At 43.9% G+C, this 26,431-nt stretch overlaps 1 protein-coding gene across 1 annotated transcript; it reads right to left on the reverse strand.

The window, feature by feature from the left end:
• Positions 1-843: 843 nt before the first annotated feature.
• Positions 844-21,214, reverse strand: LOC149452485 (olfactory receptor 10J4-like). The gene is made up of 2 exons (XM_089689242.1): positions 21,199-21,214; positions 844-1,802 (listed from the first exon to the last, which is right to left on the reverse strand). The coding sequence occupies exons 1-2, from the start codon at positions 21,212-21,214 to the stop codon at positions 844-846; spliced, it is 975 nt and encodes a 324-aa protein (XP_089545368.1).
• Positions 21,215-26,431: the final 5,217 nt, after the last annotated feature.

Genomic DNA, 26,431 nt, shown 5'->3' on the forward strand with positions numbered 1-26,431 from the left:
TGGTAGTGAAGCACGACACTATATCTGACGGTATTAAATAAAAGAAATGTATTTTGCCGGCTCACTCACACCGGGTTCATTCACACCATGGTGCAGAGACTTCAGTTTTTCTGCACGCATTCTGCAAAGGCACAACAAAACCAATTGTTTTCACACCACAACACTGGTATCACATGTAGATTCTTCTGCACAGGAATCTGCAACATGTATAAAACTCATTGAGGCATACATGAATACTGATATCTCTGCAAGTGAAATCTGCACATCAGTTTCCATCAGTTTTTCTGCACGTATGGTGTGAAGGAGGCCTTAAAAATGGTACACACTGTATATTACCAAATCTCCAAGTTTTGCAAACTTTTGAGCACACCTGTATGTCCAATTATATATTTTTGCATTTCAATGATAATTCTCTGCCCTCCCTGAAGTCACCCCAAATATGATAAAATTAGGCCACTTATCAATTTTTTCTCCCAAAAATTTCCTAACATTTATACCCACCACAAAAATATCTGGATTGATGAGTCCCTCATACATTTCATGGGTAAACTGCATCAAACGGTGTCTCCTCAGTAATCATGCCAGGTATTGACGTTTCAGTAAATAAACTTTGTGAAACGTCCACAGGGTACATTTATGATGTCCACATTTACAGAGGGAAAGGTAACCATCTGGAGCCCCCCTGGATGGCCATCTTATATGGGTAGCAGCAGAAAGATAGCATGGGACCTTATGCCACTGTTTTCCATCACGGATACATCTATGAGGACAATTTCCATTCCATTGTGCCCAGGGGCGGATTTTGCCTGGTTTGCTCATCCCTAATTGCAACAAAAGCTTGCTTTAAAGTGAAAGCCGGCAGTTTTTTTGTAAGCTAAGCATTTTAATATACTTGAGAATTGCAGCTCTTATCTCCTGGTTCCTCAAGCTGTAGACCAGAGGGTTGAACAATGGAGTCACCAAGGTGTAAAGCAAAGCCATGCACTTGTCAATGTTTACAGAGTTCTCTCTAGATGGGAACAGATACACTGAACACAAAGTGCCATAGTACATAATTACAACCATAATGTGGGAGCTACACGTGGAGAAGGCTTTCTGCTTGCCAATGGTAGATGGGATCTTCAGGATGGCTCTCAGAATGAAGATGTAGGTTGTTATGATGAACAGTAATGGAAAAAGAAGGACAGGAAAGGAAATCACAGCTGTAACCAAACTTATAACGGATGTATCAGAACACGATAAGTGAATAAGTTCAGGAATGTCACAAGAAAAGTGATTAATGGTATTAAGGTCACAAAAATATAATTTATTTAAGAAAATGGAAAGCACAATGGAAAGCACTAATCCCACCAGCCAGCAGAAGATGACAAACTGAAGTTGATGTTGAAATGTCATGATGATGCTGTAATGTAAAGGTCTGCAGATGGCCACATATCTATCAAAGGACATGGAGGCCAGCAGCAAGCATTGAGAGATGGTCGGGACTGAAAGTAGAAAGAAATGAGAAATACATCTGGAAACAGGTATTTTCCCAGTACCAGTCAGTGTTAACCATAATATGATGGGCACAATATCACTGGTGAAGAAGATCTCACACAAGGACAACTGGCTGAGAAAGAAGTACATGGGAGAGTGAAGACTGTGACTGACTGCCACCAAAACAATGACAAGGATATTGCTGGATAGGCCCAAAATGTGAATGATAAGAAAGACAATAAAGAGTAAAATCCTGAAGTTCTTGAGGTCTCCAAGGCCCAGGAGGAGAAATTCTGTGACCAGTGTCCGGTTCCTCTCACCATTTTCTAAAAAAACAAGACAGCAAACTGTCACAAATGTAGTAATGAAGGCAGCTCTAAAGGTACCAATTCAATTATATTTTTTTGCATTTTGTGCTGGTTCTTGTGATATCATTGGGGTTTGACAGCACAAAATAAATGCTTCCTTGTGAAAAAGTTACATTTCTTTACAAGTAGACTTAACCTCCCTAGCGGTCTGATTAGGTCAGTATTTCTGTGCTCAAAGCGGTACATTTTTTTTGCATGGAAATATGTTGTTTTTTTTTATTGTAGGCCTGTAATTCTTAGGAATAACTCACTGAAATCTGTCCAAGTCTGGTAAACATCCCGGGGATGATAAAATTTGAAACAAGAAATCATAAATTATAATATAATAAATAATCATAAAAAATAATAATATAATAATAAATTAAATTCAATAATATAATCAAACCAAAAACACTGAAATGTGAAATATAGCGCCAAGTTCGCACATCGCTGAGCTCAGTCGCAGAATCGTTTTCAGTGTCTGATGAGGAATTTCCCCCACGAATCATTATCACTCAATTCTGCAAGTGGTTCTGATTTACTATCGCTGTTCTCTAGCCGGTCTAAAACCGCGTCTGACCTAAAGGGACGCTTTTTGGACGCCATGGACGTTTCTCAGTTTCCAGGCAGAGAGAACACTAAAAATGCAGGCAGGGCGCCGGACAAAGCACTCGGGACAAAATGTATGTGAAATGGTTTGATACAGGAATGTTATATTATGTGATTTTAGTATATTTGGTGAATGTCACTTTTTAATATTTTTGAATTTCCCGCCGTTCCATCCCCCGCACGTTCCGTACGTCCTGACGCTCGCAGGGAACGGAACACGGAAGACAGATGCCGGCATCGGCCAGAGGACATTGCCGGGGACGCTGCAGGGGGGACATCACGGGAGCGCAGGACAAGGTAAGTGAAGAAGGGATCCCGGAGCAACGCTGCAGTGTATTCCCGAGTGTATCTCGGGGTTACCGCTTGTGGTGTTGAAAGTTAACCCCGAGCTCCACTCAGGAATACCGCCAGGGGGGGTAAACACCAACCGGACTTTCAGTTTAAACAAGTAAAACACACTACATTTCTGCAAATTGGACCCTTGATCCCTGTGTGCAATTAGTGGGCTCTCTACAGAGGTCTGACATTCCCCTCCCACCCCCTTCCACTTCCTGTGCAATCTGCTTTCTGTGCTGAAACCTCGAACAGTATTATCAGATCTGCTAAAGGCTCATGTACACGGGACATTTGGAAAACTCTGCTGAACAATGGAAACTGACTGCTAGAAAATGTAGGTTAAAAAAAGTCAGTTTAGCCGCGTTTGCATACGTTTATGCGCTTTTTTGTTTAGAAGCGTTTTTAACCCCTTCTCATTTGGCCCATGTATATAAACGGCCAGATGGGAGCAGTGCAGGGGCGGGTGGCCATTTATAAATGGCCTCCCCGCCCCATGCTTGTGTGCGCTCCCTGGGAGTGCGCTGCACTGCGATCGGGTGCCCGCTGTGTCCTCTGTGCAAGGTCCTGATCATGTGATCACTGATTGGCCAATCAGTGATCACATGAAGAGTAGTAAGCAAAATGTCACTTCTGACATCATTGCTTACTACTTGTGAAATCTGTGAATGATCACAGAGGTCACATGGTACAGGGCTATTCACAACAGCCTTGTTCCATGTGGCAAGCTGCGACCAATCACAGCTCTCACAGTATTTCTCAATTGTTGCAAGAATGCAGCCAGAGAGAAGGAGAAATGATTTCTTTTACAGCCTTTATGGGTGTAAAAGCAATCAGTGTAATAAAAAAAAAAAATCTTCATTACCCCCCACTATGGTGACACTGCACTACTAGGGTGACAGTATGTAAAAAAAAACCCAACAAAAACATAAATAATATAAAAAAAATATAAAAATGTAAAAACATTTTTTGAAAATTTGGGGTTTTTTTTACTAAAAATATAAAATAAATTGTGGCCAAGATTTATGAAGAAAGATTATTTATTTGCAAAATTTTATAAAAAAAAGCACTTTTTTTCTAAATTTTTGGACTTTTTCATTTATATGGCAAAAAAAAAAAAAAATCCCAGTGGTGAACAAATAACACCAAAATATTGTTTTATCTGTCTCAAAAATTGCTAAAAAATTCATATGGGTACAGTGTTGCATGACCGCGCATTTGTCATTCAAGTGTGACAGCGCTGAAAGCTGAAAATTGGCCTGGGGGCAGGAAGGGGGTAAAAGGGTCCAGACTTGAAGTGGTTAAAGAGACAGTGTAATAAAATAAATAAATGAAATAAAAAAAATAAAAAAGATTTTTCAGCACTCCCACCCGCTTGTGTGCAAAAGCATATGTAGGTCCCACACACATATGTGAATGGCGTTCGCACCACACATGAGGTATCGCTGTGAACATTATAGCGAGAGCAAAAATTCTAGCGCCAGACCTCCTGTGTAACTCAGAACTGGTAACCTATTAGGCTTGGTTCTCATCTGTGCGGGTGGTGCCGCTGCAGATCCGCACGAAAATCCGTGCAGCCGCACCACCCGCACAGAGAATTGCGGACCTAGTTGCGCTATCAGGGACTGTAATGCTCCAGGAAAGCTCTTTTCATACTGAGCTAATAAAAAGGACCACAGGTGGTCACAGTTGAAAAGTCAAATGGCTTTGTGTGACATTAACCCTAGGTTCACATCTGTGCGGGTGGTGCCGCTGTGGATCCGCACGAAAATCGGTGCAGCCGCACCACCCGCACAGAGAATTGCGGACCTAGTTGCGCTATCAGGGACTGTAATGCTCCAGGAAAGCTCTTTTCATACTGAGCTAATAAAAAGGACCACAGGTGGTCACAGTTGAAAAGTCAAATGGCTTTGTGTGACATTAACCCTAGGTTCACATCTGTGCGGGTGGTGCCGCTGTGGATCCGCACGAAAATCGGTGCAGCCGCACCACCCGCACAGAGAATTGCGGACCTAGTTGCGCTATCAGGGACTGTAATGCTCCAGGAAAGCTCTTTTCATACTGAGCTAATAAAAAGGACCACAGGTGGTCACAGTTGAAAAGTCAAATGGCTTTGTGTGACATTAACCCTAGGTTCACATCTGTGCGGGTGGTGCCGCTGTGGATCCGCACGAAAATCGGTGCAGCCGCACCACCCGCACAGAGAATTGCGGACCCGTGGGTGGGTACCATTAGTTCTAATGGCATGCCGCCCGTAATGGAAAACGCAACCGTACTGGGAACCTCGGCTGCATTTTCCAAAGAAGTGTAGGGACTTCTTTCCTGCATGTCACGGGCATGGGAGTCCATTCAAATGAATGGGCTCTCGTGCCTGCGCAAAACACGGCCCGCATGGCCTCATATATGTGAACTGGGGCTCTGGCCTCACGCACATAGGACGCTAAACCAAACTTTCCTAGAAGCTGTCCTCCTGGCAGCAGCATTTGTGCAGAAAAAATACCAGATGCTTCTAAAATATCTAACACTTTTACATACAAGCGTTTTGGCGCGCTTAGAAGCGTCAAGCACATGAGTGTTATTTCATTTCATTGGCCAGAATGATCATTTTTTCTGGCTATTAAAATGAATTAACACTCAAACACTAAACGCGCCTAGCGTTTAGACACGTTTAGGCGCGTTTACTATGTCAAGCATTTTTTCCTGGCAAAACGTTGCTGCTCCTGGACGCACTGGCCCTGGGTTTTTTTCTCCTGCTGGTAAAGCTTCTACACCTCTATGTGTGCATGGAGACATGGGATTACATGGAGGGCTGTTTGGAAGCAGTAAAAAAAAAAAAAAAAAAAAGCCTGACGCCCCTAAAAGTGGCTGCAAAAACGCCCCGTGTGCAGGAGGCTTAAGTCTGGGTTCCTACCTATGTGTTTTCCGCTGCGTTTTGCAGAAACGCATAGCAGTCCATTTAACATGATTTTCTATGGGACAGGTTCACATCTCCGCGTTTTCACCCGGTGCGTTTTTTCAGAAAGGGTCAGACTTTTTAGGGGCTCATGTACAGTTGCAAGAAAAAGTATGTGAACCCCTTGGGATTACGTGGAGTTTTGCATGAATTGGGCATAAAATGTGCTCTGAACGTCATCTAAGTCACAACAATAGAAGAACACAGTCTGCTGAACATAATACTACGCAAACATTAGATGTTGCCATGGTTTAATTGCACATAACATGTAAACATTCACAGTGCAGGGAGGAAAAAGTATGTGAACCTTTGGACTTAACTGGTTGGCCCTCCTTTGGCAGCAATAACCTCAACCAAACGTTTCCTGTAGTTGCAGATCAGACCTGCACAACGATCTGGAGTCATTTTGGACCACTCCTCTTCACAAAACTGTTTCAGTGTAGCAATATTCTTGGGATGTCTGGTGTGAATCGCTCTCTTAAGGTCTTAAGAATTTTAAAGTGTCGTCTATGGAGATTTTTAAATACTGTAGTTTGTCACCAGTGTGTGCAATTTTAAAGCGTTTTAGGTATCTATTTACTTAGCGTAACATCTTTTATATATTATCAAAGACTTGGGTATTATATTGTGGTTTATTAAAGTGTATTTTTTTTTTTATTGTGTTTGCAAAACCATGGTGCAAATACCATGTGACATAAACAGTTTCAACACTCACCCTTTTTTTTCTCTAGGGCCTCTGCTTAAAAAATATATACAGTGGATATAAAAAGTCTACACACCCCTGTTGAAATGGTCTATCAAATGCCTTGGAAATTCTTTTGTACCCTTCTCCTGACTGATAAAAATTTATCGAGATCCCGCTGATTCTTTGGAAGCTCTCTGCGGACCATGGCTTTTGCTGTAGGATGTGACTAAGAAAATGTCAGGAAAGACCTACTAGAACAGCTGAGCTTTATTTGGGGTTAATCAGAGGCACTGTAAATGATGGCAGGTGTGTACTGACTCCTATTTAACGTGATTTTGAATGTGATTGCTTAATTCTGAACACAGCTACATCCCCAGTTATAAGAGGGGCGTGCACACTTATGCAACCACACTATTTTAGTTTTTAATATTTACTCCCCCCCTAAAAAGATTTCAGTTTGTGTTTCAATTGAGTTTTACAGTTTATAGATCACAATATCCTGCGCTCACTTTGTTCATATCCATCGCTGCCGATATAGATGGATTTTGGAATACAAGTATACAAGGACGGGCAGCACAGTGGCTAAATGGTTAGCACTTCCACCTGGCAGTACCAGGGTCATTGGTTCAAATCCCAACCATGGCACCACCTGCCTAGAGTTTGCATGTTCTCCCTGTGCCTGCGTGGGTTTCCTCCAGGTACTCCAGTTTCCTCCCACACTTCAAAGGCATGCTGGTTTGTTAATTGGCTCCTGTCTAAATTGTCCCTAGTATGTGTATGTATGAATGTGAGTTAGGGACCTTAGATTGTACGCCCCTTGAGGGTTAGGGACCTTAGATTGTACGCCCCTTGAGGGTTAGGGACCTTAGATTGTACTCCCCTTGAGGGTTAGGGACCTTAGATTGTACTCCCCTTGAGGGTTAGGGACCTTAGATTGTACGCCCCTTGAGGGTTAGGGACCTTAGATTGTACGCCCCTTGAGGGTTAGGGACCTTAGATTGTACGCCCCTTGAGGGTTAGGGACCTTAGATTGTACGCCCCTTGAGGGTTAGGGACCTTAGATTGTACTCCCCTTGAGGGTTAGGGACCTTAGATTGTACGCCCCTTGAGGGTTAGGGACCTTAGATTGTACACCCCTTGAGGGTTAGGGACCTTAGATTGTACGCCCCTTGAGGGTTAGGGACCTTAGATTGTACGCCCCTTGAGGGTTAGGGACCTTAGATTGTACGCCCCTTGAGGGTTAGGGACCTTAGATTGTACACCCCTTGAGGGTTAGGGACTGATGTGAATGTACAATATATATGTAAAGTGCTGCGTAAATTGATGGCGCTATATAAGTACCTGAAATAAATAAATAAATAGATTATAGGTGGAAAAAGTTCTGCAATGATTGATCTTTGTCTCATTTTTTTACATCACAGAAACCTAACATTTTAACAGGGGTTTGCAGACTCTTTATATCCAATATATAGTGTTTGGGGTTTTAAGTAATTTTCTAGCAAAAAAAAAAAAATTTAGATTTTTGCATGTAGGAAGGAAACATCCAAATTGTCCTGGGGGTTAAGTGGTTAAGGTCAGTGTGAGATCTGTTTTTTGCTTTTATTCATTTCTACAAAGTCAATGTGAAGGCATGATAAATGTGTCTGAAATGTACCCTGGCTGGGTGTCTTCAATGTAATCTCTTACCTTGCATGGTACAGTGACCTTCAACAGAAATGTAGGTGAATTGATATTATCGACGCACATCATCAAGGAGCGACTCCTCTCTGCCAGATTCAGATGTTCAGCAGAAGAGCAGATGGATTTATGTTATTCCTGCACACTCCTCTCTCCCCCAGAGGATTCATTAATTAATGCCGACACACCTGACCATTATTTTACTTCTATAATTAGCTTTATAAACACATCTGTAATGTTCATGTTTCTTGATGATTCTGCCGCAATTCCCCTTTTGTCAATATTTTTTGCTTTTAAGAGTTTTGCATCCTTAAGAATCGGTATCCCGGGAGCATCTTATTGTCAAAAGCTTCTCTTTTTACTGATATGTATAACTTATTTGTCTTGTGTATTTTATTGATGCGTGCACTGAAATCCAGTGCGCCAATAATTTGGTTTTATCCAGTTGATTGCCTATGCAGGTGTACCTCTGTTTACGAATGTGATGCGTTCTCCGGGATGTTTTGTATTGCAAAAAATTTGTAAACTGAAATGTGGTTTCCCTTAGGAATGCATTGAAAACCAATTAATCCGTTTCGGAGGTGAGAAAAAAAGTTAAAAAAAAAGTCTCTGTCACTATAGGTCAGTGTTGGTTTTTAGATGTAATTACCGGCTTTTTTTTTCTTCACTATAGCTCAGAGAATCAGCTGTCACTTTCCCCCCAGCTAAAAGAAACAATGTTTCCTTTTAGTTTGTTTCCCGAGAAAAAGAGAACCAATGTTTCCTTTTAGTTTATTTCCCCGAGTTAAAAGAAACAATGTTTCCTTTTAGTTTGTTTCCCCAAGTTAAAAGAAATAATATTTCCTTTTAGTTTGTTTCACTGAGTTAAAAGAAACAATGTTTCTTTTTAGTTTGTTTCCAGAGATAAAAAGAAACAATGTTTCCTTTTAGTTTGTTTCCCCAAGTTAAAAGAAACAATGTTTCCTTTTAGTTTGTTTCTGGACATAAAAAAAACAATGTTTCCTTTTAGTTTGTTTCCCGAGATAAAAGAAACAATGTTTCCTTTTAGTTTATTTCCCAGAGTTAAAAGAATCAATGTTTCCTTTTAGTTTGTTTCACTGAGTTAAAAAAAACAATATTTCCTTTTAGTTTGTTTCCCAAGATAAAAGAAACAATGTTTCCTTTTAGTTTATTTCCCAGAGTTAAAAGAATCAATGTTTCCTTTTGGTTTGTTTCCGGACATAAAAGAAACAATGTCTCCTTTTAGTTTATTTCCCAGAGTTAAAAGAAACAATGTTTCCTTTTAGTTTGTTTCCCGAGATAAAAGAAACAGTTTCCTTTAACTCCAGGGAAGGTGACAGCTAATTCTGTGAGCTATAGTGAAGAAAAAAAACCTGGAAATTACATTTAAAAATCAGCACCGACATACACTCCGTATTGCGAAAAAATTAGTAAACTGAGGCATTATTTTCATTGGATTTTTGTTCGTAAACCAAAATTAACATTAACCGAGGCATTCGTAAACCGAGGTACACCTGTATGTTCCTTACAGTGGATATAGAAAAGAATCATCCTGCTTTAAAGTAATCACACCTTATTGCTTTGCAGTCTGAAATGAAGACAGACACATTTTTTGTTTTATCCAGCTATATTTACTCCCTGTTCTGTCAGTTTTTTGTTGAACCCCCTTTTTGCTTTAAACATGTTTATGGTTTCAGAATATGAGGGTCACCTAGCACCCTGTTTTTTGTTCTTATGTTCTTTGTTTTAAAATCATTAATGGTAGAAAAAAGAGCAAATGTGTTTGGATTTGGTTTGTGAGTCGTTTGTCGAACGCAATGTAAATTTTGAACATTACAATAAGCAAATAGCATAAAGAATTATTAACAAAAAACGCATGAATAAAGTGATAAGCCAAGTGCCCATCCTTTATAGTGGGGGTTGGCAACCCATTGATCGTGATCGACCGGTCAACCGCAGGGAGCCGACAGGTCGACGGTGACCGCAGACCTGCTTCTCCCCCCCCCCCCAGGCTCTGCCGCTCTCATGTTACCGGCAGAGCAGGAGGCAACATAGTGCTGAATGGAGGACGGGGTCGGGGGCATAAACTGATATTCTAGCAACCAATCACCAGCTTGGTATTATGAACTCTCCTGCACCTGCCTTCCCCCTAGCACTGTGTTGTCTGCTGATCTCCGCTCTGCTCTACACGTTGACAAGTGCTACCTGTGTGTGTATGTGATATAAAGGGGACACAGGAGATATTGGGGGGGGGCAGAAGAGACTCTGGGGGGGGGCTTAGGTGACACTGTGGGAGGGGGGACAGAGTAAACTACAGTGGGGGGGATTTTGATGAGAAAAAGACAGGGGGCACTGCTTTGGGGGATGGGGAGACAGAGGACACTTTGTGGGGGGCAGAGTACACTGCTATGGGGGTACAGGACACTACTGTGGGGGAGGGACAGAGTACACTGCTGTGGGGGGTACAAGACACTACTGTGGGGGGGTACAGGACACTACTGTGGGAGGAGGGACAGAGGACACAACATTGGGGGATACAGGACACTACCGTGGGGGGAGGGGGCAGAGGACACTACAGTGGGGAGTACAGGACACTACTGTGGGGGGGAGGGGGGCAAAGGACACAACATTGGGGTGTATAGGATACTACTGTGGGGGGAGGGGCAGAGGACACTACAGTGGGGGGTACAGGACACTACCGTGGGGGGAGGGGACAGAGGACACTACAGTGGGGATACAGGACACTACTGTGGGGGAGGGATAGAGGACACTACAGTGGGGGGTACAGGACACTACTGTGGCGGGGGGGGGCAGAGGACACTACAGTGGGGGGTAAAAATACTACTGTGGGGGGAGGAGTAGAGGACAGAACATTGGGGGATACTGGACACTACTGTAGGGGGTGCGGCAGAGGACACTACAGTGGGGGTACAGGACACTACTGTGGGGGGAGGGGGCAGAGGACACTACAGTGGGGGTACAGGACACTACTGTGGAGGAGCGGCATAGGACACTACAGTGGGGAGTACAGGACACTACTGTGGGGGGGAGGGGGCAAAGGACACAACATTAGGGTGTATAGGATACTACTGTGGGGGGAGGGGCAGAGGACACTACAGTGGGGGGTACAGGACACTACCATGGGGGGAGGGGACAGAGGACACTACAGTGGGGATACAGGACACTACTGTGGGGGAGGAATAGAGGACACTACAGTGGGGGGTACAGGACACTACTGTGGCGGGTGGGCAGAGGACACTACAGTGGGGGGTAAAAATACTACTGTGGGGGGGAGGGGCAGAGGACAGAACATTGGGGGATACAGGACACTACTGTAGGGGGATTGGCAGAGGACACTACAATGGGGGTACAGGACACTACTGTGGGGGGAGGGGGCAGAGGACACTACAGTGGGGGTACAGGACACTACTGTGGAGGAGCAGCATAGGACACTACAGTGGGGAGTACAGGAGACTACTGTGGGGGGGAGGGGGGCAAAGGACACAACATTGGGGTGTATAGGATACTACTGTGGGGGGAGGGGGCAGAGGACACTACAGTAGGGGTACAGGACACTGCTGTGGAGGAGGGGCAGAGGATACTACAGTGGGGGGTACAAGACACTACTGTGGGGGGAGGGGGCAAAGGACACAGCATTGGGGGTACAGGACACTACTGTAGGGGGGGGGGGGCAGAGGAATTAGGGCACCGCCTATTAATCCCCCCAGGGGATCTTTGCTTTACTCCATGTTGTCCAGCAGGTAGACCTCAACATCTGAAAGGTTGCCTCCCCTGCTATTTATTTGTGAATCCACTGAAAGAACCATGTGCAATCCATTGCTTCCCTTCATGCCTCACCCCACCAAGTGATCCAGCCTCTTATCACATGTAAGATTTAGGAGATCTGTAACTCTTGATAAATGGATATCAATGAAACAGACGATACAGCTCGCTCCCCTCTCACAGGATGGAGAACACAGGGGGAACAAAGACACACCACATCCTGTAATACCACTAAAACCACTTTCTTCTAAAAAAAGGAAAAGCTGAGCAAATATTGGGCATGATGATGTCACGGGCCAGGCACCTCTCTACGCGTTTCATCGCAGAGAGGACATCATCAGGGGATAGGAGCTTGAATTCACAAATACACACTATGAAGGACAAGCGCTTGACTTCCTATTGTATTCATATGTTTTTGGTTAATAATTATGTATGCCATTTGCTTCATGAGATATTATTGATTTGGCACCTAGATAAGACCATGTATATAAGGCAGAGTTATGTGAGCGATATTTTTAAAAATCCAACTGCTAGGACACAAAAAAGGTACCATAAACCCCCTAAAAACAAATGATCATAAAAGTAAGTGCAGCGCTGTTAAATGAATGTGCAGAAGATGCTAATATAAAGATAATACAGTGAGGAACAGAAGTATTTGAACCCCCTGCGATTTTGCAAGTTCTCCCACTTAGAAATCATGGAGGGGTCTGACATTCACATTGTAGGTGCATTCCCACTCTGAGAGACAGAATTTAAAAAATAATTCAGGAAATCCCATTGTATGATTTTTAAAGAATTTATTTGTCTTGCACTGCTGAACAGAAGTATTTGAACACCTAAGAAACAGCAAGAATTATGTCTCTCAAAGACCTGTTACTGTGCCTTTAAAAAGTCCACCTCTACTCCACTCATTAATCTAACTTAGTAGCACCTGTCTGAGCTCTTTAAAGACACCCGTCCACCCCACAGTCAGTCAGACGCCAACTACTACCATGGGCAAGACCAAAGCGCTGTCAAAAGACACCAGAGACAAAATGGTGGACCTCCACAAGGCTGGAAAGAACATATAAGACCACAAATGAGTGGTTAAAGTGGTAAGTATGTGAAAGTCCAAACAATGAACTTAAGGATCATAGCAGATCTCAGCAAAGGTATTAAATTTCTCTAGATCAGGAGTGACGTCAGGACGCTGTAGCCCCTACCTTGACGCGTTTCGTGCGAAGCACTTAGTCATAGGGTGCAGGCTTACAGCATCAGAGGTCTTCATTGCTCTATTTATGGCTGAAAATGGCGCACGCATATCGCGCCCACCATTTTGCTGGCTACTTGGCGCATGCGCAGTGCGCCGGCGCCATTTTGTCATGGACCAAAAAATTAATATCACGTCCATAGGATGTGCGTGCACACAGCAGTACCATTTTATTGGTTATTTATTACTTCAACAAAGCGCTATGTTTACCAGGACAGGGGATGATGTAAAGAGATATGCTCGTTATTCAGAAAGGTTGGGATGAATATCATCATTTATCCAGGGTGGCTACAGGGGCTGTGGAACTTCATCAATAATGTGCCCAATATTAAAGTATCCCCCTGGAGTCTCTCAGTTACTGCTTTATTCAGTGCAAGCCACCCACCACACATATGTGATCCGATTCATACGATTAGTAGTAAATAACCAATAAAATGGTGCTGCTGTGCGCACGCACATCCTATGGACGTGATATAAATTTGGTCCATGACAAAATGGCGCTGGTGCACTGCGCATGCACCGAGTAGCCAGAAACATGGCGGGCGCGATATGCGCGCGCCATTTTCAGCCATAAATAGAGCAATGAAGACCTCTGATGCTGTAAGCCTGCACCCTATGACTAAGTCCTTCGCACGAAACGCGTCAGGGTAGGGGCTACAGCGTGCTGACGTCACGCCGCCGCTGGCGGCCATCCTGAATACATGGTCAGTCGTTTTCTTTTTCTCCTCTGTTGTACGCACCTTATCTGGAATAAAACTCCTTGTTAAAACGCAGTATCACGCTATGTGGCATCATTCTTGGGCTATCTGTGAGTCTCATTATTCACAGAGCCCATTTTAGAGGTGACCTCATGCAGTGATACCAATCGAGGGACCTTGAAGGGAACAGGAACCTGACCATACCTTGGAGTGGATGATCTGGCTGAGTTGGCTCTGAGGAAGAGGCAAGTCCTCGAAACGCGTCAGCCTTTTGGATGTCTACACTCCCTATTACGGACTGTTACTCAGCGCGGTGTTGACCCAGCTGTTCTTTATGATGTGCCTTGACTATATTGTCGTTTGTGAGTACAACATCTACTTTATTTATTATTAAACATTTTTTATGGTAATGCACTAGGCCTGTGCGCCCTCTGTTTTGTCTTTCCTCATTCATGATAATCTGGCTGACCTGATGAGACTAAAGAGATCTCAAATGCGTGTTTATAGCGCACATCTGGTGAGTGCGCAAATTCGCTTATTACTAGTCACACCATCTGTCACTCCTGATCTAGAGAAATTGAACACCTTTGCTGAGATCTGCTATGATCCTTATGTTCATTGTTTGGACTTTCACATACTTACCACTTTAACCACTCATTTGTGGTCTTATATGTTCTTTCCAGCCTTGTGGAGGTCCACCATTTTGTCTCTGGTGTCTTTTGACAGCTCTTTGGTCTTGCCCATGGTAGTAGTTGGCGTCTGACTGACTGTGGGGTGGACAGGTGTCTTTAAAGAGCTCAGACAGGTGCTACTAAGTTAGATTAATGAGTGGAGTAGAGGTGGACTTTTTAAAGGCACAGTAACAGGTTTTTGAGAGCCAGAATTCTTGCTGTTTCTTAGATGGTCAAATACTTCTGTTCAGCCGTGCAAGACAAATACATTCTTTACAAATCCTACAATGTGATTTCCTGAATTGTTTTTTTTTAATTCTGTCTCTCAGAGTGGGAATGACCTACAATGTGAATTTCAGACCCCTCCATGATTTCTAAGTGGGAGAACTTGCAAAATCGCAGGATGTTCAAATACTTCTGTTCCTCACTGTATTATCTTTATATATTAGCATCTTCTGCACATTCATTTAACAGCGCTGCACTTACTTTTATGATCATTTGTTTTTATGGGGTTTATGGTACCTTTTTTGTGTCCTAGCAGCTGGATTTTTAAAAATATCGCTCACATAACTCTGCCTTATATACATGGTCTTATCTAGGTGCCAAATCAATAATATCTCATGAAGCAAATGGCATACATAATTATTAACCAAAAACATATGAGTCTCATTATTCACAGAGCCCATTTTAGAGGTGACCTGATGCAGTGATACCAATCGAGGGACCTTGAAGGGAACAGGAACCTGACCATACCTTGGAGTGGATGATCTGGCTGACCTGATGAGACTAAAGTGATCACAAATGCGTGTTTATAGCGCACATCTGGTGAGTGCGCGATTTGCGTATTACTAGTCACACCATCTGTCACTCCTGATCTAGAGAAATTGAACACCTTTGCTGAGATCTGCTATGATCCTCAAGTTCATTGTTTGGACTTTCACATACTTACCACTTTAACCACTCATTTGTGGTCTTATATGTTCTTTTGCACTTTATATTTATTGCATCTATGGCTGTACCACTATCCCCTCCCTCCTAGATTGTAAGCTCCAAGGAGCAGGGCCCTCGAACCCCTCGTGTATCGCATTGTATTGTTACTGTACTGTCGCATGTATTGTCTCCCATTATAATGTACAGCGCTGAGCAAACTGTTGGCGCTATATAAATACTGTATAATAATAATAATGTTGCGATATTGTTTGCATGACTTACATTTCATGAGATTTATATGAAGTAAGATATATTATCTTTATATATTAGCATCTTCTGCACATTCATTTAACAGCGCTGCACTTACTTTTATGAAGATAAGACCGTGTACCCTGGTTGGTAATGTGCTGCATTCTATTGGTGCACCCATTTCACTATGCGCAAAATACTTTTTTATCTATCATTTTCAAAAATTGCAAACCTGAACCTGAACTGCCTTGAAGTCTATGGGGAGGGATCATGAAAATCAATTCTTATTTTTATGGCTAATAGCTGAGGGACTGTCGAGCAAAGTGCACGGGGAGCTGGGCACTGCTATAGGGGACATCTACCAATCCAAAAATACTGTATATAAAAAAAAAATACCATTCCAAGGGAGAGGTTTCTCCTTATGCAGTGTCAAATTGTAAATGGCAAAACACCAATAATTTAAATGAAATGCTTGGGGATTGCCTTAGGGCTCATTTACACATGCTTCGACTTTAACACTCGTAAAGCATCTATGGCTTTAACATGCTTTTTGATGCGTTTTTGATGCTTCAATGATGCTTTTTTTTTGGAGCCTTCAATGAAGCTTGGCAAATGCCCTGTGTGTGTGTTGATTTTTTATTTCTTTTAAAAGGGCCTAGTAGAACCCCAGCTTATTAGTACCCCTGTTCAGCATTGGTACTCTCATTCAGCAGATCCCCAGCTTATTAATACCCTTGTTCAGCAGATCCCCTGTTCAGTAGTACCCCCAGCTTTGCTGATGCCCCATTAAGTAGCACCCTAAGCTCTGCTGATCTCCAGCTCAGGAGTAACCCCAAGGTCTTCTGATTCCCTGATGAGTAGCACCCCCCAGGTCTGCTGATTCCCCACTCAGTAGTACCCGCCAGGTCTGCTGATTCCCCACTCAGTAGTAACCCCCAGCTCTGCTGATCTTCAGTTCAGTAATACCCCCCAGGTCTTCTGAACCCCTGCTCAGTAATACCCCCAGCTCTGCTAATCCCCAGCTCAGTAATACTCCCCAGGTCTGCTGATCCCCTGCTGAGTAGTACTCCCAGGTCTGCTGATTCCCTGCTGAGCAGTATACCCAGGTCTGCTGAATCCCCACTCAGTAGTACCCCCAAGGTCTGCTGATCCCCTGCTCAGTAATACCCCCCCCCAGGTCTGCTGATCCCCTGCTGAGCAGTATACCCAGGTCTGCTGATTCCCCACTCAGTAGTACCCCCAAGGTCTGCTGATCCCCTGCTCAGTAATACCCCCCAGGTCTGCTGATTCCCCGCTCAGTAGTACCCCTCAGCTCTGCTGATCTTTAGCTCAGTAGTACCCCCCCAGGTCTTCTGAACCCCTGCTCAGTGGTACCCCCAGCTCTGCTAATCCCCAGCTCAGTAATATCCCCCAGGTCTGCTGATCCCCTGCTGAGTAGTACTCCCAGGTCTGCTGATTCCCCACTTAGTAGTACCCCCAAGGTCTGCTGATCCCCTGCTCAGTAGTACCCCCCAGGTCTGCTGATCCCCAGCTCAGTAATACCCCCCAGGTCTGTGTACATGGACACATAGGATAACATGCTGGGGGGTTTACTGTCTGTAGAAAAAAATGTCAAAAGCCAAAAACAGCCGCTGTAAAAATGTCCCGTGTGCGTGAGGACTTAATGCTTTGGATTGAGGCAGGTGCACACGCTAGAAGGATATGCTTTGTTCATGTCAGAGGTTTACAGGCACTTAAGGAGTTTCTAAGTTATAGGGAATGTCTAGAAATGTTAATAGCACATTAGCAGTATCCTGAAAAAATATATTTGTCCTGAATTCCTTCAAAAATAACAGGGCAGTTCCTTGTATGTGAAGGTGTCTAGAGATAGAACTATGGATACCCCCCGTCTCCTATTAGCCATAGCATAGAGGCATGGTCCTGTAGTGGAGATAGTTAAGAACACCTGATAACAGCCTGAGGCAGAGTGCACGGGAAGATGTATTGCAAGACCAGGGCTTTTTCAGTCCTCTTGCACATGGGACGTTTTGATAACGTTGGTAACGTTAGCTGTATAAAGTCTAAAAACGTGGTTTCAGGGTTTTTTTTAGCGTTTTTGCAATAGCGTTTAGCCACAATTATCGGTGTTTTCCCATGTTTTTCTGTGTTTGCAGTTTTTAACATTTTTTTGTTACCCAAAAAAAGTTGGGTTTTTTTGGTCAAAAAAAGTCCAAAAACGCCAGTTTGCGACGTGTTACCGCGTTTTGCTGCATTTTCAGTGTTAGATCGTTTTTACAGCTAAAAACCTCCTCTAGAAACCCACTAGTTATTTGTTTTTTTTTTCTGCCAAAATACATTGATTCCACTCTGTGTGTGCATGGACACATAGGATAACACACCGGGGATGGACACATAGGATAACATGCCGGGGATGGACACATAGGATAACATGCCGGGGATGGACACATAGGATAACATGCCGGGGATGGACACATAGAATAACATGCCGGGGATGGACACATAGGATAACACACCGGGGATGGACACATAGGATAACATGCCGGGGATGGACACATAGGATAACATGCCGGGGATGGACACATAGGATAACATGCCGGGGATGGACACAGGATAACATGCCGGGGATGGACACATAGGATAACATGCCGGGGATGGACACATAGGATAACATGCCGGGGATGGACACATAGGATAACATGCCGGGGATGGATACATAGGATAACATGCCGGGGATGGACACAGGATAACATGCCGGGGATGGACACATAGGAGAACATGCCGGGGATGGACACATAGGATAACACGCCGGGAATGGACACATAGGATAACATGCTGGGGATGGACACAGGATAACATGCCGGGGATGGACACATAGGATAACACACCGGGGATGGACACAGGATTACATGCCGGGGATGGACACATAGGATAACATGCCGGGGATGGACACATAGGATAACATGCCGGGGATGGACACATAGGATAACACACCGGGGATGGACACATAGGATAACACGCCGGGGATGGACACATAGGATAACATGCCGGGGATGGACACAGGATAACATGCTGGGGATGGACACATAGGATAACATGCTGGGGATGGACACACAGGATAACACGCCGGGGATGGACACATAGGATAACATGCTGGGGATGGACACACAGGATAACACGCCGGGGATGGACACATAGGATAACACGCCGGGGATGGACACATAGGATAACATGCCGGGGATGGACACATAGGATAACACGCCAGGGATGGACACATAGGATAACACGCCAGGGATGGACACATAGGATAACATGGGTGGTTTGCTGGCTGTAGAAAAAAACATCAACACTCTGCACCTTTGACCTTACTACCATCAAGGAAGTCTCCAAGGTCCTCTCTGATGCCCGCCTGACCACCTGCCCCCTCGACCCTATCCCCTCACAACTCCTACGACCTCCTTCCCCCTCCATCCTACGCTCCCTCACCCACATCTTTAATCTCTCCATCTCCTCCGGCACTTTCCCCTCCCCTCTGAAACATGCACACATCACCCCCATACTTAAAAAGCTCTCCCTGGACCCCAATGACCCGAACAACCTCAGATCCATCTCCCTGCTTCCATTCACATCCAAACTCCTCGAGCGCCTCGTCTACACCCGCCTATGCTCTCACCTCAACGACAACAACCTCCTCGATCCCCTACAGTCTGGCTTCTGTCCCCTACACTCCACCGAAACCGCCTTACTCAAACTCTCCAACGACCTGCTAACCACCAAAGCTAATGGCCACTATTCAGTGCTCCTACTCCTTGACCTCTCCGCAGCCTTCGACACAGTCAACCACCCCCTCCTCCTCAAAAAACTACACTCCCTCGGCATCAGAGATTCTGCTCTCTCCTGGCTCTCATCCTACCTGTCACAACTCTCTTTCAGCGTAACCTATAATGCTACCCCTCACTACCCCTCTCTGTTGGGGTCCCTCAAGGCTCCGTCCTCGGGCCCCTTCTCTTCTCCATCTACACCTCCTCCCTTGGTCAATTCATACACTCTCACGGCTTCAACTACCACCTATATGCCGACGACACACAAATCTATCTCTCAACCCCCACCTCACCCCCTCAGTCTCCGCCCGAATCACACACCTACTGAGCGACATATCAGACTGGATGTCGCTCCACTTCCTTAAACTGAACCTCTCCAAAACCGAGTTTCTTGTCTTCCCCCCCAGCCCGAACCCCACCCCCCAATGACTTCTCCATCACATCCAACAACGCCACCATCAAACCCGCCACGCATTCCAGAGTACTTGGTGTCATTCTGGACTCCAACCTATCCTTCCAGCCCCAAGTCCAATCTTTAACAAACTCGTGCAGACTCCACCTCCGCAACATCGGCAAAATCCGTACGTTCCTAACCCCAGAAACCACTAAACAGCTCATCCACTCCCTCATCATATCACGACTCGACTACTGCAACTCCCTCCTCACTGGCCTGCCTCACCGCTGGCTATCCCCGCTTCAGTCCATCCTGAATACGGCGGCCAGACTCATTCACCTTTCCAACCGCTCCATTTCTGCCACCCCCCTCTGCCAATCCCTCCACTGGCTTCTGATTGCGCAATGGATCAAATTCAAAATCCTAACACTGACGTACAAAGCCGTCCACCATACTGCCCCGAACTACATCACTGACCTAATATCCAAGTACCACGCAACATGCACACTCCGCTCCTCACAAGACCTCCTTCTCTCTAGTTCCCTGGTCTCCTCCTCCCATGCCCGCCTCCAGGACTTCTCCAGGGTGTCACCCATCCTCTGGAACTCCCCGCCCCAACCCATCAGATTATCACCTACTCTCCTCTCCTTTAGGCGCACCCTGAAAACCCATCTCTTCAGGGAAGCCTACCCCACCCCCTGCTAACTTGCTGACCTCCTCCACTCTTCCTACCACCCCATCCCCCACAGCTATCTCCTCCTGTACCACCATCCCCTCCCTCCTAGATTGTAAGCTGGAAAGAGCAGGGCCCTCGATCCCCTCATGTTTTGCATTGTATTGGTATTGTTCTGTCACATGTTCTGTCCCCCATTGTAATGTACAGCGCTGAGCAAACTATTGGCGCTTTATAAATACTGTATAATAATAATAATCAAAAGCCAAAAACAGCCGCTGTAAAAACATCCCGTGTGCATGAGGACTTAAAATCAAAATTAAAAAGTGGAGTCCCTAGGAAAAGCACAGTGCCCATTAAAAAACAAGTGGTCCAATATACAGCAAAAATATAACGCGTTTCAGCTTACAAATCTATAGCAATATGTAAAGTTTTGAAAGCTAAAACACATTAGACTTCTGCTGTATATTGGACCACCTGATTTTTATTAACCAGCCCTCCGCTCTGCTACAGGGTGGCAGGGCTGCGCAAAATAAAAAAAATTAAACAAGAAATATATATATATGTGTGATTTGCATTTCAAAGTAGTCACTCGGCGATCATCGGGAAAAGCTGACAGGGAGACACCTGAGTGTAAACAACACTTCTCTCACCTCTCAGCATGGACATGCTGCTTTGTATTTCTATGCACAGTTCTCTCCCCTGTTGGCTCCTGCACACTGCTTTGTATGGCTGTGCACAGCAGACCAATACCAAACAGTGCGCTTACAGTGAAACACACACACAGCACATAATGTGAAACAGCACACAGTTAACCCTTTGATCGCCCCAGATGTTAACCCCTTCCAGTGCCATTAGTACAGTGTCAGTGCTTTTTTTTTTTAGCACTGATCACTGAATTAGTGTCACTGGATATGTCAGTGACACCAAGTCAGTTCCGCCCCAGTGTCAGAATGCACACTGCAGTCTTGCGATAAGTCGCTGATCGCTGCCATTACTAGTATAGAAAAAAAAAAAAATTCCATTATCTATACCGCCATTTGTAGACGCTATAACTTTATAACTTTCACGTAGACCAATTAATTTACACGTATTGGGATTTTTTTTTTTAGCAAAGACATGGAGCAGAATACATTTTGCCCTAAATTTAAGATAATTTGTTGTTTTAAATACTTTTACTGAACATATTTAATAGCAAAAAATCTAAAATATAGTTTTTTTCTCAAAATCGACAGGTTTTTTTTTTTATTTATAGCGCAAAAAATAAAATACCGCACAGGTGATCAAACACCACCGAAAGAAAGTTCTATTTGTGGGAAAAAAAGGACGTAAATTTAATTTATGTAGTGTTGCATGACAGCGCAATTGTCACTTAAAGTAACGCAGCACCATAACGCAAACAATGGCCTGGTCAGGAAGGGCGGGGGAGGGCGAGGGGTTAAATAAACTCTGCAGATTTTGTATGGACGCGTGCTTTGACTTTATTCTGGAGATGACAGGAACTGGGAGACACCCCCGGTTCACATATATGTGGCTCTGAGGGCCGCGTTTTGCACGGGCACAAGAGACCATTCATTTGAATGGACTCCCGTGCACATGACACGCAGGGAAAAGAAGTCCCTGCACTTCTTCAGAAAACGCAGCCCGCATGGGATCCTCGGTTCCCAGTACGGTTGCGTTTTCCAGTGCGGGCGGCGTGCCATTAGAATTAATGGCACCCGACCGCGTGTCCGCATTCTTCTGTGTGGGTGGTGCGGCTGCATGGATCCGCAGCGGCACCACCCGCACAGATGTGAACCTAGGGTAACACCTGATGCATGATGATAACACGTAGGGGGTAGAGCCGAGCTCATTTGATTGGTGACACTTGCAATTGTATAGTCAACAGACCAAAAGAGAACAAATAGGAGAAGTTCATGGTTATGGTTAATATACAAATTAGACAGGTCCTCTTGGTAAATACCAACTCAAAAAGTTGCACCCCAGTGCCACCGGGGTGTTAGCCTGAAGACATTTTAACCGTTTCTAAACTGCCAACCGCAGATTTACTGCAGCAGAGTGACCCCACTGCGCTGGATCACGTACATATACATGACGCGGCATTTCTGGGTAGGGCGTGCGCACATGCCACCTATTTTGTGCCGTCATTTGCTATAGCACAAGCACAGCACACATTACACTTGTTAGCAGGGGCAGTCTGACCATTTGGAAACTCTGGCACTGCCCGAGGGCCCGGGGTCAGTAGTGGGCCCCATGAGATGCCCCTGGTACCTTTTTCATAGGCTTTTTTGAGTTTGGGAAAGGACACAGGGGCCCCATGATCCCCTATTGTCCGGGGGCCCCATGAGTTGTCAGTACGCCCCTGCTTGTTAGGCACTCAGTTAACCCTTTGAGTGCCCCTAGATGCTAACCCCTACCCAGCAAGTGTCATTAGTGCAGTGACGATGTATAGTATTAGCACAGATCACTGCATTAGTGTCACTGGTGATGTCAGTGTCATAGTTACATAGTTAGCCTGGCTGAAAAAAGACAAAAGTCCATCCAGTTCAAACGTAGAAAAAAAAAAGTTATAATCCTCACAGTTGATATAAATGAAGGCAAAAAAAACTCAGCAAAGCATGATCCAATTTGCTCCTGCTGGGAAAAAAAATTCCATCCTGATCCCTTGAGAGCAGGGGCGGACTGACCATTTGGAAACTCGGGCACTGCCTGAGGGCCTGGGGTCAGTAGGGGGCCCCATGAGATGCCCCTGGTACCTTTTTCATAGGCTTTTTTGAGTTTGGGCAAGGACACAGGGGCCCCATGATCCCCTATTGCCCGGGGGCCCCATGAGTTGCCCGAGAGGCAATCGGATATTCCCTGGATCAACTTTACCTATAAATATTATATCCAGTTATATTCTGTGTGTCTAAGAAATAATCCAGGACTTTCAGTTATTCAGTTCCTACCAAGCGTCAGTTATTGTCAGATTGCCCGCCCCACTTTCACTGTCCCGCTATAAGTAGCTGATTACTGCCATTACTAGTATCAAAAAGCTAAATAAAAATTCCACTGTATATACCATAGTTTGCAGACGCTATAACTTTCACACAAACCAATCAAAATAAACTTATTGGTATGTTATTTTTACGAAAGACATAGAGCAGAATACACTAAACTTGATTTTTTTTATTGTATATATTTTATACAATCAAAAATGGATACAAACGTGTTGCGCTCCACTAATGTAATTAAATGTGAAATATACACAACAAAATATATACATAAAATGAATAAATATAATTCAAATTGATTTTAAATAACATATGTGAGTCCAGCTTTAGTTTGCAATCCTACTAAAGCTGCGTGCTTATTTCAAAAACTTGTGTTGAATTTGAATTATATTTATTAATTTTATGTATATATTCTTTTGTGTAAATTTCACATTTAATTTTATTAGTGGGGCGCAGCACGTTTGTATCTGTTTATGATTAGTGACACACGTGTATGTGTATGGTGTAGGCGACCCACTTACTTGATTTTTATTTATTCATTTATACATATATTTTAATATTGATTTATATTTTACTTATTTATATTTAATAATTCATAGTGGTGTTATATATTTTTATTTTATTAATATTATTTTACTGTGTTTACTCACCTTATAAAGACATGTATGCACAAAATACGCCATAGTAGTTCACAAGAATCAAGTTTTTACATATATTTTTTTCAAAAATGTCTATTTTTGTTTATATAATTCAAAATTAAAAAAAAAAACAGTGGTGATCAAATACCACCAAAAGAAACTCTATTTGTGTGAATAAAAATGATATAAATTGAATTTGCGCACAGTGTTGCATGACTGCACAATTGCCGGTTAAAGTAGCGCACTGCCATATAGCAAAAAATGCCCTGGTCGTGAACGGAATAAAACTTTCTGGAGAAGAAGTGGTTAAAGTATCTCACAAATAATTAAACTTGTATTTCAAGGGATGTCTGTAATTTGACTTCAAGCTCTGCGCAGACTTCTGGGGAAAAAAAGGGTGAGTCAATCACTCATCCTCATGGAATTGCTGCAGATGGACACAAGGAAAGATTACTGTGGCTGCAAGGAAATGGAAAGGCACATACAGTTGCAAGAAAAAGTATGTGAACCCCTTGGGATTACGTGGAGTTTTGCATGAATTGGGCATAAAATGTGCTCTGAACGTTATCTAAGTCACAACAATAGAAGAACACAGTCTGCTGAACATAATACTACACAAACATTAGATGTTGCCATGGTTTAATTGCACATAACATGTAAACATTCACAGTGCAGGGAGGAAAAAGTATGTGAGGCCCTAGCTTAATGACTTCTCCCAGAGCTAATTGGAGCCAGGAGCGAGCCAACCTTGACTCCAATCAGTGTGATGATATTGGATGTGTTGCTGACAGCTGTCCTGCCCTTAAAAACACACACCTGTTTTGGGTTTACTGGTTTCAAGAAGCACTGTCTGATGTGAACCATGCCTCGCAGAAAAGAGCTCTCAGAAGACCTACGATCAAGAATTGTTGACTTGCATGAAGCTGGAAAGCGTTACAAAAGTATCTCCAAAAGCCTTGATGTTCATGTGTCCACGGTAAGACAGACTGTCTACAAATGGAGAAAGTTTAGCACTGTTGCTACTCTCCCTAGGTGTGGTCGTCCTGTAAAAATGACTGCAAGAGCACAGCGCAGAATGCTGTATGAGGTAAAGAAGAATCCCAGAGTGTCAGCTAAAGACCTACTGAAATCTCTGGCACATGCTAACATTTTTGTTGACACATCTACAATAAGGAAAACATTAAACAAGAATGGAGTACATGGGAGGACACCACGGAGGAAGCCATTGCTGGCCAAAAAGAATATTGCAGCACGTTTGAAGTTTGCAAAAGAGCACCTGGATGTTCCACAGCACTACTGGCAAAATATACTGTGGACAGATGAAACCAAGATTGAGTTGTTTGGGAAGAACACACAAGACTATGTGTGGAGAAAAAAAGGCACAACACACCAACATCAAAACCTCATCCCCACTGTAAAACATGGCGGAGGGAGCATCATGGTTTGGGGCTGCTTTGCTGCCTCAGGGCCTGGACGGATTGTTGTCATTGATGGGAAAATGAATTCCAGAGTTTATCAAGACATTTTGCAGGAAAACGTACGACCATCTGTCCGCCAACTGAAGCTCCGCAGAGGATGGGTGATGCAACAGGACAATGACCCAAAGCATACAAGTAATTCAACAAAACAATGGCTGCAACAGCACAGAATACGCCTTCTGGAGTGGCCCAGTCCTGTCCTCAACCCAATTGAAATGCTGTGGCATGACCTTAAGAGAGCGATTCACACCAGACATCACAAGAATATTGCTACACTGAAACAGTTTTGTGAAGAGGAGTGGTCCAAAATGACTCCATATTGTTGTGCAGGTCTGATCTGCAACTACAGGAAACATTTGGTTGAGGTTATTGCTGCCAAAGGAGGGTCAACCAGTTATTAAGTCCAAAGGTTCACATACTTTTTCCTCCCTGCACTGTGAATGTTTACATGTTATGTGCAATTAAACCATGGCAACATCTAATGTTTGTGTAGTATTATGTTCAGCAGACTGTGTTCTTCTATTGTTGTGACTTAGATGACGTTCAGAGCACATTTTATGCCCAATTCATGCAAAACTCTAATCCCAAAGGGTTCACATACTTTTTCTTGCAACTGTATTAATTACACTAAATTACAAAAGTGGCTTGAATAGCAACTATTATTGGTATAATTTTTATTTTTATTTTTGGGGGTGTAAGGTGGGGGGGTGCTCTTCTTCTTTCAATGAAGCTGGCATTCTTAAAAAGACTGCCCAACAGGGTACTAATTGTGAAGGG

This window comes from Staurois parvus, unplaced genomic scaffold (assembly GCF_062004578.1).
Source record: "Staurois parvus isolate SC_StPar_1 unplaced genomic scaffold, SC_StPar_1.0 ptg000470l, whole genome shotgun sequence".
Classification (NCBI taxonomy): domain Eukaryota; kingdom Metazoa; phylum Chordata; class Amphibia; order Anura; family Ranidae; genus Staurois; species Staurois parvus.